This window comes from Anabrus simplex, chromosome 5, assembly GCF_040414725.1.
Source record: "Anabrus simplex isolate iqAnaSimp1 chromosome 5, ASM4041472v1, whole genome shotgun sequence".
Taxonomy (NCBI): Eukaryota; Metazoa; Arthropoda; class Insecta; order Orthoptera; family Tettigoniidae; genus Anabrus; species Anabrus simplex.
Genome location: NC_090269.1, coordinates 430,416,207 through 430,436,076, shown reverse-complemented (window position 1 = coordinate 430,436,076; position 19,870 = coordinate 430,416,207). Strand labels below are relative to the sequence as shown.

The 19,870-nt window shown below is 35.1% G+C and overlaps 1 protein-coding gene across 1 annotated transcript in view; it reads left to right on the top strand.

The window, feature by feature from the left end:
• LOC136875054 (zinc finger protein 436) overlaps positions 1-16,566 on the top strand; it is a 109,753-nt gene extending 93,187 nt beyond the window's left edge. Inside the window, exon 5 of the mRNA XM_068227692.1 lies at positions 14,010-16,566. Within this exon, the coding sequence (XP_068083793.1) occupies positions 14,010-14,811 (802 nt within the window). The 3' untranslated portion in view covers positions 14,812-16,566. The remainder of the gene's footprint in view (positions 1-14,009) is intronic.
• Positions 16,567-19,870: the final 3,304 nt, after the last annotated feature.

The window sequence follows — 19,870 nt, the reverse complement described above, 5'->3', positions numbered from 1 at the left end:
AGTAGAGTGTTTTCCAACAACGAATATGGCAATTACCATACCCTAAACATTATTATATTGCCATTGTACCTTGACAGTGTTAAGGGGCGAAATACTGTCCCGGAGCACATGTATTATTTAGAAGGAAAATAAGCTGAAATATTATGATCAAAGCATTGGAAAAGAGCAATGTGAGTAAAACCGTTGTCAAATGGATTAAATCCATGTTAGACGGAAGGAAGATAAAAGCAACCTGTTTGAAGAAACACCGATGGTTAGGGCCACCCAAGGCTGTGCTCAGGGAGGAGTTCTTTCTCCTCTGCTGTGGAACCTCATGGTGAACAAAATCATAGGTATGCTCAACGAACAAGGTTTTTATACACAAGGATAGGCAGATGACCTAGTGATTATGGTACAAGCTAAGGTGGTGAGTGTTCTCCAGGACCTCATGCAAAGATCACTGAACATTGCGGAGAACTGATGTTGGGAAGAATGTCTATCAGTCAACCCGAACAAGATAACTCTGGTCTCTTTTACAAGAAGGAGGAAATTAGAGGTAAAGAGATCAGTGAAACTCTTTGGGCAAGATATATATATGGAAGAACAGGCACTGCACCTAGGTGTAGTGTTAGATAAATCAACATATAGAAAGGAACATAACCCAGGCCAAGAACTTGCTGCATGCATGTAAAAGAGCCGTCAGGATGACATGCGGCCTAAGACCATTGGTAATGTGGATATACACAATGATCATTAGACCATTGATGGCCTATGCTGCAATCATCTGGTGGCAGAAAGTAAGCCAAGGAAAAGTCAGTAGTAGATTGGATAGCCTACAGAGAATGGCATACATAGCCATAACTGGAGCTATGAGAAGTACGCTGACAGAAGCCTTGAATACTTAACTAGACCTCCAATCGCTATGCAGTTTCATAAAAGTATAGGCTAGAATGATTTCATATAGAGTGGCACAATCAGAGTGCTGGAATGCAAAAAGTCCCAATCTAGGACACTGTAAAATTAACAGAGTAATAACAGAGGAAATTCTACACATGCCTTCTGATCATATGATACGAAAGTACAGCTTTGTAAAATCATTTGACACCCAGATAATAAAAAAAGAAGACTGGAATATCAACAAATGGAATACTGAAAAAGAAGATATATAGTGTGGTGGACTAATGGCTCGAAGACTGGGGATGGCACAGGAGGAGGGATCAATGGGGGAAGACCTGAGAGATCAATCCAGATGAGCCTGGGCAATCACACTGCAGTCTTTTTCAAGCATAAGTGATAGCTGTCACAACATGTCTTGAAGAAAATCTGAAAATGAATTATAGGAATAAGAACATTTTCATTTTTATGGACAGCCAAGCGGCCATTAAGGCACTAGAAGCAGTCCAGATAATATCCAGTATTGTCTGGTATTGCCATTCACTTCTCCTGAAGCTCTCAAAGTCAACATTTTCAAAATAATATAGGTACCAGGGCATGCAGGTATAGAAGGAAATGAAAAGGCAGATAAACTGGCCAGGAAAGCTGCAGAAACACATTTTGTAGGCCTAGAACCTGTATGCGGGATTTCCTATGGACAAGCCCGACACTACATAGGAAAATGGGTACAAAAGAAAGAAATGGAGAACTGGAGAAATACTCCAGGATGCAGGCTTGTGAAGGAACTGATAAAAGGACGAAACAAAAAGCATACTGAAGAACTGTTGAAACTCAGCAGACAAAATATAAGATGGGTAGTAGGACTGTTGACAGGACACTGCCATCTGAAAAAACACCTACATAGAATTGGAGTAGTAAGAGACAATATATATAGGAAATGCAATGAAGCAGAGGAATCAGCTGAACACATACTTTTTGAGAGGCTGGGTAGAATCAGACTCTCCACTCTAGGACTACCAGGTGAAGAGGGAGAAAAAATTCAAGAAGACCCAATAAGAACAACCTGCAGCTTTGTGAAGGGAGCAGGTATATCTAGGTGGGAATGAAGGAAAAACATGGTAGCAAAAGATCTTAGAGGTCGACACTAATTAGGAACTAATATTTAGAGGCCCAATGAAGAGAAGAGCTGAAATATTATCACATAGTTGTCTTCTAGGTGCAAGGAGAATATTCTCTTCTCTACATCATTATACAAGTGTCCCACTCACCTCAAAATTCAAGAAATTGTTTATATGTTACTGCATTAACAACCTTCAGAACTGTGTTGCATTGGTATTAAACCAAATTCAGAATTGTTTCTTCTACACAGCACTAGAGTATAGCACATCACATGGTAACTCCCTCAAATCTTTACTGTCCTCTTGAATTTGCTTGGATGTGTACAGTCACTTTTCAGCTTTCACAGGCAGCTTTCAGACCTTAGTTCTCCCTATCTATATCATTATATAGGACTCTCCCCACTACTGTTCATGTTGCCATTGTATGCTACTATGACTCGGTAAATTATGATATCTCTTCTCTACTTTCAGGGTGTTTTGTATCTTAGGGAACATACTGTTCTCAATAAAGACTGATTTAGCTAGGATGACATTACCTGCATAGATCTCATGCAATTGGTGATAGTGCATCAACCTAGTTTCTCTCTCTAGCGTTATCTGCTTCATTTATTAGCAGAACGTTGGCCTTAAACTCTGCCATTATAGTAACATTGGCTAATTATTTTGAATTCTCAACAGTTGCTGATGTTAAGTTCATACAGTGGCTTCATTGTAGGAAGATGTCAGGCACACTGACGTGCAGGTATATTCTTTTCCCTACCAAGACATATTCTGACATTGAGCCATGTGCAAGCTCCTTCTAAGTAAATGAAGGAGTCAGTGACTAACAGGAAACATGTGTCAAAGTTGTGTTGAAATTTAGTCACAGTGTGAGTGCTTAATGAAATTTAAGTTATAGGCTTGACAAGTTGTAGCAGATCATTGAAATTATTTATTTGATTTTCATTTTTTCTCTGTAAGAATACTTTTTTACATCATTGCTTATATTTTCCTACCTATGGGCTAACATGATAGAAAACCATGAAAAACGTCAAATAAGATAATAACCCATTAGGAGGTGGGTGGAAACTCTTTGCACTTGGCAGAATGAATTATTATTAATAATAATGACGTTAATCATTCTTGGTCGAATAGATACTTTGCCTTCTACTCCTTGCTACTTTCCTAATGGACTTATCTAAACAGTCTTATTGCCTGATATTTTGTTAGGATCCATGTTATTCAAGCTGGCATCATGTTTGTGTGTTGATTACAGTCTTGGATAATTCATACCCAATGCACGTCCTAACGTGAGTTAATTAGAGGAAGGTTTAATTTTCTTATTGATTTACATTCGCAGTTCGTAGCGATCAGACTAGCTTAGCTGTGGTGTAGTGTAGTTGGGTTGCTCACACCAGTTCCTCGTGTTAATCTTTGTGGAGCTATTCTGCTCCCGTAAAATGCAGCGGTCACCCATCCATGTGGATTTTAGGCCTATGTTGCTTAACCATTAATATCTCCAGATTATGAGTCAAGGTATGAAGTTGTTAAAAGGAATGAATAGCACCAGGTTAGAGTCGCAAAGCTCAGTGTATCACATGGTGGAGCAGAGGATATAAGAAAACAAGTGTAGTTTAGACACTAGTCTGGTGCTGTAGTGTAGTTAATTATGGTAGAAAGAGAGATATACCACTAACCAGTAAATGGGATATTAAAGGTTTGTTTGGACGTTTATACCATGCTCATATGCTGCAATCAGTTTATATATTGCACTGCCAAGCTGTGCATCTGACAGATTAAGTAGGTCTGTCACTGATGGAAGATTAAATTAAATTACCACTTTTAGCAAGAAACTCCTGATTAATCCCAAATGTTATTATTTCTGACATATTTGACTCTGTATTTATTTACTGTTATTTATTCCATCGCAATTCAATAGTTGCCTGAGATCCAGAGGACTACTTTATTTCTAAATTACGGTACTCAACTCTAATTAAGGCAGAGGGTTGACACTTGCCTGACGTTGAGGCCACTGTACTGGTCCACCAGGTCCATCAGTTGTACACTCCCATGTGCTGTTGCCAAAAACCTCCACATAAATATCTCATAAATTTAATACAGTTGTTGAAACAATGCAGCCATGCACAACCAGAATGTACTGGAGGAAGTATATCGTATGTTTCACAAAAGAAGAAAATACAGATTAAAAGTCTAATTAGTTGAGATGATTAGAAACATTCACTGTGGTAAGAAGAATAAGTGTAATGTTCAAAATCAATCCCTAAAAGTAATCTGATCACATTTTAGAATTCACTATAAAAGTGGATCAAACTATTCAATGCATTTGAAAGTAACATTTTTGAGTCCCTTGTATTGCAAGTATATTGTCTATATTTAAAAAATATATATTATTGCAAGATGAATTTTTCTTCTGGTTGAATATCAGATAACAGCTGAATGGTAAAGTATTGAAGATGACCCTTATATACAAAAAAAAAAACAAAGTTATTGCAACAGGAATGCGTATCATTCAGAGAATTACCCTTCTATGTGGAGGCATTTTATATTTGATTCTCTTCAGATTGACTGCCTGTCAACTGTTCCCAGAAGCAAGACTCTGCTTCATTGTTCAGTTTTACCACTGATGAGCACAAATTCGATGGTGGACATTTTTACTAAATATTTATTTCCGATGGTTTCTGAGATAAGGGCATTAACCCTCTTAATGCTGAGCTCTCATGCTGAGAATGTGCCGAGTATGCCAGCTGATTAGTAGCACCATATAATTTTCAATTCTTAATATTTTGACTTTAAACTCTGAGGAAATGTTGCTACTGGCAATGATTACAATACCATTGTTTCAAAATATATATATTTTAAATATTTTCAGAACACATTGGAACAAAAGATCAAATTTAAGAAAAGAGCAATAAAAATAAATAAAAATTAAAAATAGAGATAAAATATGGTAAATCCTTTGCAATGCAGCCATCCAAGTGAACAAACACAGAAAATTTGAAAAGTATCTGTTTGGTAGTTCAGTAGGTAGGTAATTACTGTTACATAACTGCCAATTGTTGCATGACCACAGAAACAAATGATTTTCACAAATCCATTGTGTGTAAATAAATTAACAAATGAAATGTGAAGTGATAAAATTAGAAACTGCATTCTTTAGTCTGTGGAAACAAAATGTAAGACATTGCCATCTGCCGTTCATAATTATGGTAAATGCAGATAGTAAGACACGCTGTTCAAGCGATGTATTGTTGTTCACACTTTATGCACAAGTACCAGACAGTGACATATCTTTGTCTGGCATTCTAAATTTTAATACTGAGAGATTTTGAAGTAGCCATCCTTTTTTTAATACCATGTATAGCGTGCTATATTGCTCTTTTTTTTCAGTGTCTGTATTCTAACACACAAGATTGTTGTCCATGATTTTACACAGAAAGACCAAAAGCATTGTCAGAATCACTCTCATAATTAGAAATATCTCATTCAGAGTCTCTAGTTACATCTGATAACTGCAGGTATATCTGATAACCGATCTGCATACAATTCATCAAAACTATCCATACCTGTTAGCAACCGTATGCGCCGCGCCATGTTGATAGCTGCACTGAAGCTCCAAGAAATAGCTCTACATTTCTGGTATTAATTTGTTATGAAGGTATAATGAAAAGATGATGATGGAGCAATAGTTGCCTTATACTATTTATTCAGCTATAGTTGCCTTATACTATTTATTCTATGCCTACACTCTTTAAAGCTAATAATTTCACTACCAGATTGTAGAAGCGATCAAGGAAACACAAGGTCCATAAAAATGAATTCTTGTAGCCCAATCAATGAATATTCAAGATAAACGTAAATATTATAACTAAGTGGTCCACCTATTCAATACATTATATAATGTATTATATCTAGTACATGCTCGTCCCCTAAGGGACATCATCAGCTAATAATAACATTAATATATCAGAAATAAATATTATTAAAATTGGAAAGACACATTAACATTTTTGACATTTAAAATAAGATCTTCAAAATTTTGTTAAAATTGTAAGTCATAAGACAGATAAAACAGTTAAATTGTCCATATTTCTCTTGTCGATATTCTTGGAAAATACCAGTTTTCCTTATAAATCTTAAGATATCATTTGTTATAAATAGCACACTTGATTTGTATCTCTTGGTGAAAGATTTGTTGAAACTTAATAAGCATTCTTTAGATGGTATAATAAATGTAAATGCTTCAGAATTTAAAGTCAGCTCGGGGCCGTGATGGTAAAGTTCTGTGAGGTAATGGATATAATTTTATCTGAAATAAAATTAAAAAATAAATATTGAAAAAAAAATATAAGTGTAAGTAATATGAAATAGAAGATGAAATAAATATAACGTAATGTAATAAAATCGTATTACTTACTCCTTATTATTGGTCCCGATGTGTGGAGAAGGACTCACTTCTACCGAGGTAAGTGTGCATCTGCTTTAAAACAAGTACTGGTAGCTGCTACGCTGAGCAGGGAGTGTGGAGGGGAAGTAGGAGAGTGTGTCCTAAGGTGAACAACCTGAGTGTCACTGAGTGTGTGACGTGTTAGAGTCTGACGTTTCTTCCTAACTTTCACTTTTAATAGTTCTTCATATAAAATGTTATACTTCTCAGAAAGCTTGATATTATTTGTTGGATTGTTTCTCTGGTTTAGATAAATGTAAATTTCCTCATATATGTTTAATAAATGGCCTTTATTTATGGTTTTCAGTATTTTAAAGTCATTATCTATGTTTGTAAACATGTGATTGGAGTCGGTCATGTGTTCGCTCATGGCCGAGTATCTGTTACATTACGTTATATTTATTTCATCTTCCATTTCACGTTACTTACACTTATATTATTTTTCAATTTTTATTTTTTGATTTTATTTCAGATAAAATTACATCCATTACCTCACAGAACTTTACCATTACGCCCCCGAGCTGACTTTAAATTCTGAAGCATTTAAATTTATTATACCATCTAAGGAATGCTTATTAAGTTTCAACAAATCTTTCACCAAGAGATACAAATCAAGTGTGCTATTTATAACAAATGATATATTATGATTTTAAAAGCAAAACTGGTATTTTCCAAGAATATCAACAAGAGAAATATGGACAGTTTAACTGTTTTATCAGTCTTATCATTTACAATTTTAACAAAATTTCAAAGATCTTATTTTAAATGTCAAAAATTTTAATGTGTCTTTCCAATTTTAATAATATTTATTTCTGATATATTAATGTTAATTTATTATTAGCTGTTGATGTCCCTTAGGGAACGAAACATGTACTAGATATAATAAATTATATAATGTATTGAATAGGCAGACCACTTAGTTATAATATTTAAGTTTATCTTGAATATTCATTGATTGATTATAGTCAATACAGGATTAGTATTATTTGAAATGAAGCTGTTAAAGCTTATCACTTGTAATTCTTGTAGCCCATCATGTACGGTTGGCTGAGAAACTACGTGAATTCTTGGGGCCCATCACCGATGTGTTAAGTCTATTTAAATCTAGAAACTAATGCAGAGTTCAGTTAAATTTTTTTGTTGAAAAGGTCTAGAATATTAAAATATTCTGTAGTTCAAGGTCATCATGAGTAAGAATTTGTACAGTGTTGGGATGACTGTAAAATCAAGTTAAATTTGAGTTAAGATGTCTTGTCTTGATATATAAAACTATAATATCATGTTATGTAGTAAAAATCTACTGTTGGTAGCCCTGAAGATGGTTTTCCGTGGTTTCCCATTTTCACACGAGGCAAATACTGGGGCTGTACCTTAATTAAGGCCATGGCCACTTCCTTCCCACTCCTAGACCTCCCCTATCCCATCATTGCCATAACATCTATCTGTGTCGTAGCGACGTAAAGCAAATTTAAAAAAAAACCTACATTATTGTATAACTGATACAGTCAATATGGATGTGAAGCTGGTATCATGCAATAAGTCGTACAATCTGAGCTCTCGGTGGAGAGAGAGCGTGGAATGATATTAGTAGATGAATAAGTTTGAGTAGTGTTTTTTAAATAAGGAAAGATCACAATATGAAGATGAAGGTGGAATTCAAAATGCGCGGTAAATTTTCGTACATAGGAAGGGAAGTTAGGAATTGAAATAATTTACCAAGGGAGATATAATAGGTTTCCAAATTTTTTGCAATTATTTAAGAAATGTCTAGGTAAACAACAGATAGAGTATCTGCTACCTGCGCAAAATGCAGATCAGTGGAGATTGTTGATGATGATGATGATGATGATGATATGAATGTACTTGGTAAGAGAAGTAGAGGGAGATAGGGCTACGATGGTTAGGCTCAGTTTCTAATGATTTACAAATAAGAGGTACACAAATAAACAAGGCCAGAGAGTGAGTTAGAAATAGGGGATTTTAGCAGAGTAGTTAGTAAAATCACAGAGGCTTGCAGACTGAATACTGAAAGACATAACAGTCTTTAATGTGGATATATATATTAAACTCACTGGTATACAGCAGAGGCTCAGATGCACATAAGTTGTGTATAGGTAGCACTTGTAATATGTACTAGGTATAGATAAAGTCAGTGGCTTCTCAAAAGATAATCCAGTTCGTAATTTACACGTTTGAGGACAATATCTAGAATAGTTTTTGTGTTACATGATTTTGAGTGCAGCAGTGTAAATTTGTTCTTGAAGGCTTAAACTATCTAGGCAACAGGGCTAGTAGCCTCCATTCGAACCCAGTCACCAATGTGTTAAGGCAACACTATGTATAAATTTTTAATTTTCATAACCTTGAGGTATGGAAGTGTATTTTTAATATTCTTTCTCTCTAAAACTTATTAAACACATAATTGTAACATATGTGCTATCAAAAGTGAAATCCACTGAAGATGGCCCATACCAAGAGTCGAAAAATGTAAGGTCATAATGAAAATTTGACTCCCTCATAGAAGATGCAGCATTGCATTGAATAGAAAAACTGAATTATAACCTACATTATTGTATAAACATACCACTTAATTGAGCAGCTAGTCTCCTTTCTCCAAAGTCTTCCCAGCCCAAACTTTGCAACATTTTCGTAACACTACTTCTTTGACAGAAATCATCCAGAACAAATCAGGCTGCTTTTCCTTGGACATTTTCCAGTTCTTGAATCAGGTAATCCTGGTGTGGTTTCTATACACTGAAACCATACTCTAGTTGGGGTCTTACCAGAGACATATACACCCTCTGTCTTACATCCTTAATACAACCTGTAAATACTATCCTATCCATGTGAAGTGATCTGTAACCTTTATTAACAACCTCATCAATGTGATTACCCCAGTAAAGATCATTCCTTATATTAAACAACTAGGTACTTAGAATATTACCCATTAGGTATTGTCTTCCATTCAACAAAGTAATTAAAACAGATAGGACTTTTCCTCTTGTTAAAACTGACAACTTGACTTTTCATCCCATTTAACATCATACCATATATGAGGAAAGAACTGGAATCACAGATAAGGCTATATGTGGATGATGCTATACTGTATAGAGTAGGAAATGAGTTGCAGGATTGTGAGCAACTGCAGGTAGAACTTTACAATGTTGTGAGATGGACAGCAGATAATGGACGACATTCAGAATCTAACTCGGTAGGTTCAGTTTGTTGGGAAACGTGCCTCAAGACCAATGTTTGCTTTTACAGGAGTAAATATGATAAATATAGACTTTAGTGGTGTACAAAGTGTCACAGAATACTTCATTGCATTTGTAGAGGATGATATGTTCTAATTGTTAGCTGAACAGGCTAACTTGTTTGCTAGCCAAAGAATTTGACACAACTGGAAATGGAACAAACTTCTCATTAATGCATTATAAACTGATAACTAAATTAAAAGTGTGGATTTCAACAAAATCCTAGAATTTCCTATATCAGCTTTACATAAACTTCAAAATGAATCGAACCTATCACAGTGGATTTATGTACAAATTTTACACTCGTGGAATACTATCAAATGCTCATACATTCTTGTAAATTACAGTACTTACAAGTTTCACTTATCATCGCAGTACAATAGATTGAGTATATGTGGCTAGGCCACATATATTCCACGATAAATCATATAAAATAACTTGACTAGGAAACTCATAATTTTACATATTGGTTCGTTCAAAACAACACTAGCTTCTAAAAAGCCTTTACCAATGTGGCAATTGTCCAGTAAATTATTTCTCTCTTTTAATACACCTATGAATATAATTGGGGAAAAAATTGTGTAATTATTCAAGTTCTGAATTATTTAATTCATTATCACAGACAATGTGATGAGTAAGCATTTCATTAACTTTTATTTCAAATCATTAATGTTTTTTTAATGTGTTATTTAGCCCTAATTAAAAAATTAACTTTAATCTGTTTAATTACATTTTATGTTAGTCATTGAAATGTATAAAATTTTAATTTACCTGACATTATTTATCGACTCCATCAGTCTTAAAAATATTGCATTATCATCTATGATCCATTACATTCTTTGTGAAATCCAGTAATTCCTGAAATAAGATCCATTGATCATAATATAACTCCCTAAGTTTTCTAAATAAATCCAATGATTTTACAACATCCTTTGCTTTCACAAAATTAATCGATCAAACTTAACTGTCTTCATTGAACTTAACATTATCACAAACTCCTATCTAACTTCTTTTACATTAAATTAAATTAAAAATTATATTAATTTCTAAATTTTTAAGGGATATCTTTCCACCCTGGAAATTACTGTACAATGATGCAGAGATTTTCCTATGACAGATCATGAGAAAGCCAACCAAAATTTTTATATGACAAATGGCAAGAATATTCACTAAAATCATTATCTACAGCACTCATACAATCACGTACACACTCGAGGTACGTGTAGATTACTGTTAATTTTATTTCTGGTTTATTTCTGACCAGTATTTCTCATTTTTATTGATGACCGTAACTTCGAAAACATTAAAATTATTCATTTAAACTGACTGACTAGTGATTGGAAACAAGAAAAATGTCACTTTAGAAGGCATTGACATGAACTATTAATAGGCTTTAACCATGTGGTATATTTTGAAGTTTGAAAGCAGATCAAATGACTCACATCAATACGTATCACAACATTTACATTAATTTTGCAAGGAAGTATTACTTTAGACTGAGTGTACTTTTAGAAGTACTTATTATGAATAACAGAACTGGTTGCTTCCAGGCTACAAACACATGCTCAATAAATTCATCACATTACATCTACATTACGACGCGAAATATTGTAATCATCACCAGCATTGGAGAACATTTTATCCTTACATTGTCGAGTTTTAGATTCATAATTCTTGGGCACATTTTGCATCTTAAGAAATGTCTAATTTCCTAATAGCCACGAGAAAATCAAGTCAGAAGAGCATATATAATTATATAATCAGAATAGGAATAAATCAGAAAATCACAATTCACAACACATTATTTCAAACTTGAGCAAAGTGGTAAGTCATATTTAATTTATGGTTATTCAGAAAACAGACATGCCCTAAAAGGATTGAATATTACCCAATATGCATTCAGTTCCAATAGATACAACTAATTCAACTATACCACAAAATTAAGCAACACCATTAATGCTCAAAATTACACAAAACTAATAGAATGACTTTGGCAATGAAAAGACAGTGTACAAATGTACTTAAATTAGTTGCAATGACACTGGAAAACTGCTCATGATGCATTCCCCTAAAGTCTCATGGTCTATTGATGGTTTAGTGATGGCACTTCCTCGTGTTGAATTCTCTCATTTGGTATACCATATTGAATGATTAGGTTCCTCTTCTTTGAAGCATATTAGAGCAATGATCAAAGTAAGTCAGGTTTTGTTTTTGCATTCCATATTCAGAAAATAAAATATGACATTAACTTTTGCTTGGAGCAGATATACTCATTTTATCATCGATAGTTAGAATACTTAGTTAATGTCACACACAAGTCCCTATCTTTAGCTTCTATTTAACTAAAGAATGTAAGGATTTCAGTAGTAGTAGATGAGTGTAAAATACCCCTTGGAAATTTATATGGCAGTGGGCTGATGACCTTAGATGTTAGGCGCCTTTAAACAACAAGCATTATCATCATCAATTTGTACAGCTGTTGGAAATTTCTGATTATAGAATGATACAAGTCCACATCATAAGAGTTAATGTTCATGGCACAGTAGATGTGCTTGCCTCCTCTTAATGAAATTAATACCACTTGTATTCTGAAAATCCTGTAGTTTCTCAGGTTGAATTGTGAAATAAATTCTTGGCAGATTAGTTCAGAGTAGAGCTTATTATTGTAGAGTAATTGAGTAGAGTGGATTCATTTTGAATAATATAAGAAGAATAATAAAGAATAATGAAGATAATAATCATCATACAGCAATGTAATTTAGAATACAGTTGATGATGAGAATGAGTAATTAACTTACATGGCTTTTATGCCCCCATATTTTCAATGGTGGAATTAATTAGTATCCAGTGGTAAAAGTTCTTCTGCATTGTGAAATATTTCTTTGGTTCGACTCTTGGGAGATAGATATTTCCAGAATACATCAATCATATTTAACCTTGACATAATGTGCACTACTGCAGAGAGTCACATAGAATTTTCTTAACCATAAATGAGTAGAAGCCGGTAGCCTCATCAGGTTCATTTTTTCTTTTTGCAAGTTGCTTTACATCGCACCGACACACATAGGCCTTATGGTGACGATGGGACAGAAATGGGCTGGGAGTGGTTAGGAAGTAGCAGTGGCCTTAATTAAGGCACAGCCCCAGCATTCGCCTGGTGTGAATATGGGAAACCATGGAAAAACATATTTAGGGCTGCTGACAGTGGGGTTCGAACCCACTATCTTCAAGGGTTATGAACTTCATGTTGTTGGTCCATATTGAACTGAGATAACACGTAAATAATGCACAGGAGAGTTTTCCACTTATTCAATATTAAGTTGTATGTACAATGTTATTTACATTACGTCAGACTAGTTACAACCCTACTCTGTGTTATCATCAGCCGAATTAAACATACACAATATTTGGTGAAATCCTAAAACATATTTCTAAGCAGTAAGAATCTTATGACATATAATTTACTATATGAAGTGTGGTTGAATTATGCAAGGGCTAGCATAACAGTCAGTCCACATCTGTTATATATTACCAGGACCTACTGAATTCTATGAGTTTATAATCATACTAAAAAATTTTAACCTACAACACAAAGCACCTCATTTGTACTTTTATTCCTGACTTTTTAGCATGTTTAATGTACTTTTATTACTCACCTATGTCACACATAATATTTTATTTTCATTTACAACATTTTGAGTGGCATAGCCCTCATGGATTTGTCAAGTGCATGACCCACAGTCAAACTTCCCAATACCATCTTGAATGCCAGACAATTATTGGCTGAATGATATTTGCAGGAATGGCCTTCTCTTCATTTTATGGACTTTTGTAACCAATTTAGAATTACCAAACATGTCATGAGCCTACCTGTCATACCAGTGCTCACGAGCTAGTTTGAACATCCAGGAACCTTGCTTGTTTGCTTAGAACTATTTCACTAATCATGTGCAAAATGAGAAAAGGCATGTTTTTAAGTGCAGTATTATTTCAACCCCTATACGCCCAACTTTTTATTCTTACAAACCTATATTTTTTCTTTCCAAAGTAAGGGGTATTCATCCAAAAAATATATGCTTAAGACTTCGAGCTCGGTATATGGAACTTTCCTGCTTTGCATCTATACTGTGCTTTGGAATTAGCTGTGATGGCTTGCACTTCATTTCACCCTTGGGTAATGTCCATAGTCCTCTGTTCCTTGAAATAAGCAATATATAACTGTGATAAGAAGTCCAATAGTACCTGTATTTAGTTTCCTTCTGCAATCCTCAATGTATTTTGCTCCTTGTAATTGGTAATAACATTATGTGCATATTTCAGTGTGATGAACATTGCAGCCCTGACGGAAGACCCACTGGATTTGTGTGACGTTCCTTCCAAGCCGTGCAATCAAATCAGTAATCTGAATTACTATTTGCAAACTGATACTGAAGATATGCCTCATTCATGTTCCAAATGCAATAGTAGGTTTTCCTTAAAGGGAACCTTGAAAGCCCATATGCTTACTCACTCTGGACAAATTCCATACAGTTGTTCGGTATGTAGTCGTATGTTTCCCACGAAAAGTCATTTAAAAGTACACATGCTTACTCATTCAGGAGAACGGCCCCATATATGTTCTGTTTGCAATGCTAGTTTTGCCGTGAAGGGTTCCCTGAAAATTCATATGATTACTCACTCTGCACTTAGACCATTCCAGTGTACAGTATGTAATAAATCGTTTGCTTTGAAGGGAGTTCTCAAAACCCACATGCTTATCCATTCTGGGGAAAAGCCGCATGTATGTTCACTATGTGGTCGTAGATATGTGTTCAGAAGTTTCCTAAAAAATCATCTGCTAACTCATTCTGGAATAAGACCGTTTTGCTGCTCTGTATGTAACGTACGATTTACAGAGAGAGCTCAGCTAAATAAGCATATGTTTACTCACTCTAGCAACAAGCCTTACGGCTGTAATGAATGCAATTGCAGATATTCTAGGAAGGATAGCTTACGTTCACATATATTAACTCACTCCAATGACAAGCCCTTCTTTTGTACGGTATGTAATAGCAGTTTCACCCAAGCAAATTCCTTTAAAAGGCACCTCCTTCTACACTCTGGAAAAGGGCGAGTGTGTTGAAATTTCTGTGATAGGACCTTCTTAAAGAAGTCTTATTTGAAAAAGCACCTGTTAATTCACTCTGGAAAATAAATGTATTGGCTTTGTAGTTTTATGCTTATTAAAATGGTGCAATCTAACAATCCACTTTAGGAATAGGGTCTACCACTATAATCAATCCAAAGGTTTTCTCGTTAATGACTACTCTTACAGGATATTTACTAGTGGCTGTCTGAAGGGTACATTCTTTGTACAAGCTGATTTTCAAACTCTTCATTTAAGTCATGCCATTTACATGTTATATTTCTGGCAATAAGAATACATCTCATTGTTGACACATGGGAAATGTCAAAAGTACTGTTTTTAAGGCCCCTTATGAAGTCAAAAGGAAGTTTGTGTTAAATGCATACTGTGCGAGAAAATTTCCGTTCTCCAGTGCCTAACTTTAGGAGCATAAGATGAATACACATGGTGTGTACACCGCACTGTTTGGAATGCGTAGAGACAGAGATTTGTTACAAGTTCAATGATTCAAGTTATATTCAAAGTTCTGAGTTAACCATAAGCACAATATTATATCTCCTTTTGCAAGTGCTGCTGTTCAGGGATGTTGTCTTCCTTCATACCAGCCATTGATATTAACATCATACCCTCAACATGGCTCTCACATCTGCACCACTGAACCATGGTGTTCCCTGGATGGAAGTTTTTGAAGTTCTAGAAGTTCTCATTGCGGGATTCACTTTCATTCTTGGGTTATTGGATGAGTTTTAAATTGTAAGTTCCCTGGATACTAGTAGAAGAGATGTATTCTTGTAACACGAATACTAGGGTCACTTATGTATAGAAACTCATTGGTTTCCACTGATGTCACTGAAGATGATTAACTATGTGAATGTTGTTGTTATTGTTCTTTGAGTCATCAGTCCACATAGCAGTTTCATACAGCTTTTCATGCCACCCTTTCCTGGGTTAACCTTCTCATTTCTACATAACTGCTACATCCTACATCTGTTCTAATCTGTTTAATGTTAATGTTTAAATTTTATGTAAAATATACATTGTATATACATGAAGTGGTTAAGTGTAAGAAAGGGCTGGGAGTCCTAACTTTGCCACAATAAAGATGCTTTAATAATAATAATATTATACCTTGGTCCACTCATACCATTCTTACCACCTACACTTGCCTCAAAAACCAACTGCACAAGTCCTCCGTGTCTCAACCCTCTTGCACCCTGGAGCTGATCTGGTTGGCCACTCGCCATCAGCTGAAAGAGGCCAGAGCTCTGTCTCCACTCTACTAATGTAAAGTGCCAGGCTGGTTTAAGTGGAAATATGTGAATTTCAAAAATTGTGTGTATCTAACTGTGTATCGCAAACACAAGTGAGGAATTTTCTGCATGTCGACTACATATAATAAACAACTGATTCAGAGTGATGTAAAGTGTCAAGAATGTTTTATTGTTGATATTATGCTTGCCAGTAACATTTAATTTTAGGAAAAGAAAAGCATTTTTGCACTTTCTCAATATATACTTTGAAAAACATATGATACAAAAGAATATGCATAATGTTGTAGAATGCATTTCTTAATTTTATTCTATGAAGTAATTACTTTGAATGAGAGCAATAAAAACAAAAAATTCAAACATGTGTCACTAGTTAAAAACAATACAAATTTACTTGAACAAGAACAATAAAAACAAAAAAATCAAACATATGTCACTATTTAAAAACAAGACAAATTTACTCGCTGATAATTTATATATATATATATATATATATATATGGCAAAAACTAACGAGACATTTTCCATGTGTGGACTACATAGTATAAAAATTATCCTGAGTTATTAAAAATAATACTTGATATTATAGTTTTCATTGCTTGGGAAAACCTTTCCTCATTTTCGGTTCTAGTATATATTTGAAAAAAAAAAATTAATACAACAGAATATGAGTAATTAAAATTATATGGCGCTAAAGCCCTGATGGGCCTTGGCCTACCAAGCGACTGCTGCTCAGTCTGAAGATGTGCAGTTTATGAGGTGATGCATGGTCAGTGAGGCATATTCTTTTGGTCATTATACTTGATTTTCTGGACTGAGGTTGCCCTCCGATATCTCAAGTGTATTCACTTAGGGTCACTTAGTTTGAGTGGACTTCAAACCAAGCATCAGGCCCTTGACCTGGCTGGGAATCAAACCCATGACATCCAAGTGAGGGACTGGCATGCTCACTTGGCCTGTAGGGACCGGCATTTATGAAATGGCAGAGAATATATATCAGATTAGAATTCCACAAAATAACTACACTGGACCAGAAAAAGAAAAACGATAAAAATTCCAATATCGTATGTCACCAGTAAAACGAAGGAAAATGACAAAATACATTTACTCACTGGATTGTTGAGATGATCACTTATCACCAGATATATGATATTGAAAGTTTGAGACCACTGTTGAAGCACTTAGTGGTATGGTCATATATTTACACTAACACTAATCTCTTATCACTAACATGAATAGGAACAATAAAGACAATAAAATATTATTTAACCAGGCAAGTTGGCCCTGCAGTCAGGGGCATGCGGCTGTGAGCTTGCATCTGGGAGATAGTGGGTTCGAATCCCACTGCCGGCATCACTAAAGATGGTTTTCCGTGATTTCCCGCTTTCACATCAGGCTGTACCTTAATTAAGGCCATGGCCGCTTCCTTCCAACTCCTAGGCCTTTCCTATCCCATCATCACCATAATACCTATCTATGTTGGTGCGACTTAAAACAACTAGCAAAAACTATATATAAGCCCATCGCAACTTTATAAAAAAATCTGTGTGTTTTTTTTTTAAAGAGAACTTTAAATATATTTTGTTTATTTAGGGCAGTTGTGAAGAGCTGCACATTTAGTATGCAGGACTTTATCACATTTGATGCACACAGTTCGCAACCTCCTCCTCTGTTGTGGAGATCTACATACAATGCACCGTCTTTCTAATTTACCTGACAAAAGTTTTATGCCACACACGGAAATATTCGTGATGTCTATTCTCAAACCATTAAGCACTGAGAGATTCAATTACACAAGTAGAACTGGAGCCTAGTCATTTTTTTTTCCATTACAGTTTTCTAAATACAACAAATAAGCATTTAACACCATTCTCAAATAATACTGAATGCAGCTTTTTCCAGAATTTCAAGGTTCTATGTTCATCTAAATAAAAATACACTGTCATGTCCTTTGTATCAAAACCCCCCATATAATGATTATAGTCTAAGGTCATATTAGGTTTCCTCTTGGGTAGATTACTCTTTCATATAAACCAGGGAGCAAGAGTGAGAATAGGAGACGAGTTGAGTGAAGAAATTGAATTAGGAAGAGGTGTAAGACAGGGCTGCTCTTTATCACCGACACTGTTCAACATCTATCTCGAAGAAATAATCAATGAAAGTTTTAATGGAAATAGTGGAGTTTGTGTTGGAGGTAGGAGAGTAGAATGTATAAAATTCGCAGATGATATGGTTGTGATGGGAGAAAGCGAACGTGAAATGATACAAATGTTAGATAAACTCAACATGAAACTAGAAGAATATGGAATGAGAATTAATAAGACCAAAAGTATGATAATTGGAGGAAAAGGTAGAAGTTGTCATATTAGTATTGGAGGAGAAGAAATAGAGCAAGTCAGTAACTTCAAGTATTTGGGAAGTATGATCAGAGATGATATGTATTGCACAACAGAATTTAAGAAAAGAATTGCCATAGCAAAAGAAGGCTTTAGGAAAAAATCAAAATTATTTTGTGGACCACTAAACAAAGATTTGAGGAAAAGACTTCCTAAGTGCTACATTTGGAGCATAGCGCTGTATGGCGCAGAGACTTGGACATTGAGAAAGAAAGATGAGAGAAGATTGGAGGCACTAGAGATGTGGGTATGGAGGAGAATAGAACGAGTGAAATGGGAAGACCGGGTAAGGAATGAGGAGATATTACGAAGATTTGGAGAAGAACGAAGTATGTTACAAACCATTAGGAGAAAAATGAACTGGCTCGGACATTGTTTGAGGAGGGACTGTTTACTGAAAGAAGGAATAGAAGGAATGGTGAAAGGCAAACGAGGAAGAGGAAGGAAAAAATATCAAATGTTGGACAATATCCAAGGAAATAAATATTCGGACATGAAAAACTTGGCGCAGGACAGGCAACAGTGGAAGAGGTTCATCCCATGACAAGACCTGCCATAAGGCAGAATACCTAGATAGATAGATCTCACATGCAAAATTCACCCCTGTCTGAAATATTTATTATAAACTAAATGGCTTTCTCACAGCATGTGCTAGTCCCTTCCTGTTTCTTCGTATACTACCAGTAATAAAAGTTCCAACTGAATATAAATGTTTCGCAAAGGGATTGACGTAAACCCTTCATTAAATAATTCCCTAGAAACAGAAGTTTTGTCACTACAGTATAGGCTAGTCCATTAATTTTATTTTTTGCTTTGATGGAATTTTCTCCTCAGTACATAAAGAAACCAATGCAATACTTACTGACTGCTTCACACAACATCCAAATCCTTCACTTGTGTTGGTGGACATTCGTCTATGGATAGTTGCTGGTGAGGAGTATAATGAAGTCTAAATAGCCTATTAGAATGACTTACAAGGACTGGAATTGAGCACAGGGATCAAAGTTGGAGAGCCAGAAGGAGAAAGCTTCCTGTTGTCAACTAAAGAAAAAATTAAAACAAGCTTCAACTTTTCCTTGAGAACATTGCACCAAACCAAGGGGTAATGGAATGGTCTACATAACTCCAGTATGGAACAATGGTAGGTTATCTTATCAGTCCCATATTCAGGATGATAGCAATGAACACATTTATTTCTTCAATTGTGGTTAGTCTAAAACAGTGAGAGTGGGAACTGGATGACAGTTCATTACAAGTATGGAGTTGGTCAGTATCTCTGTGGCTATAAGGTTTAACAGAGAAAAAGTGAAAAATAAATTGAAGTATGATATAGGCAGAGAATTAGATGGAGGGGCATGTTTAGTTCCATGAAGTTCTATGGACAATATAGGAG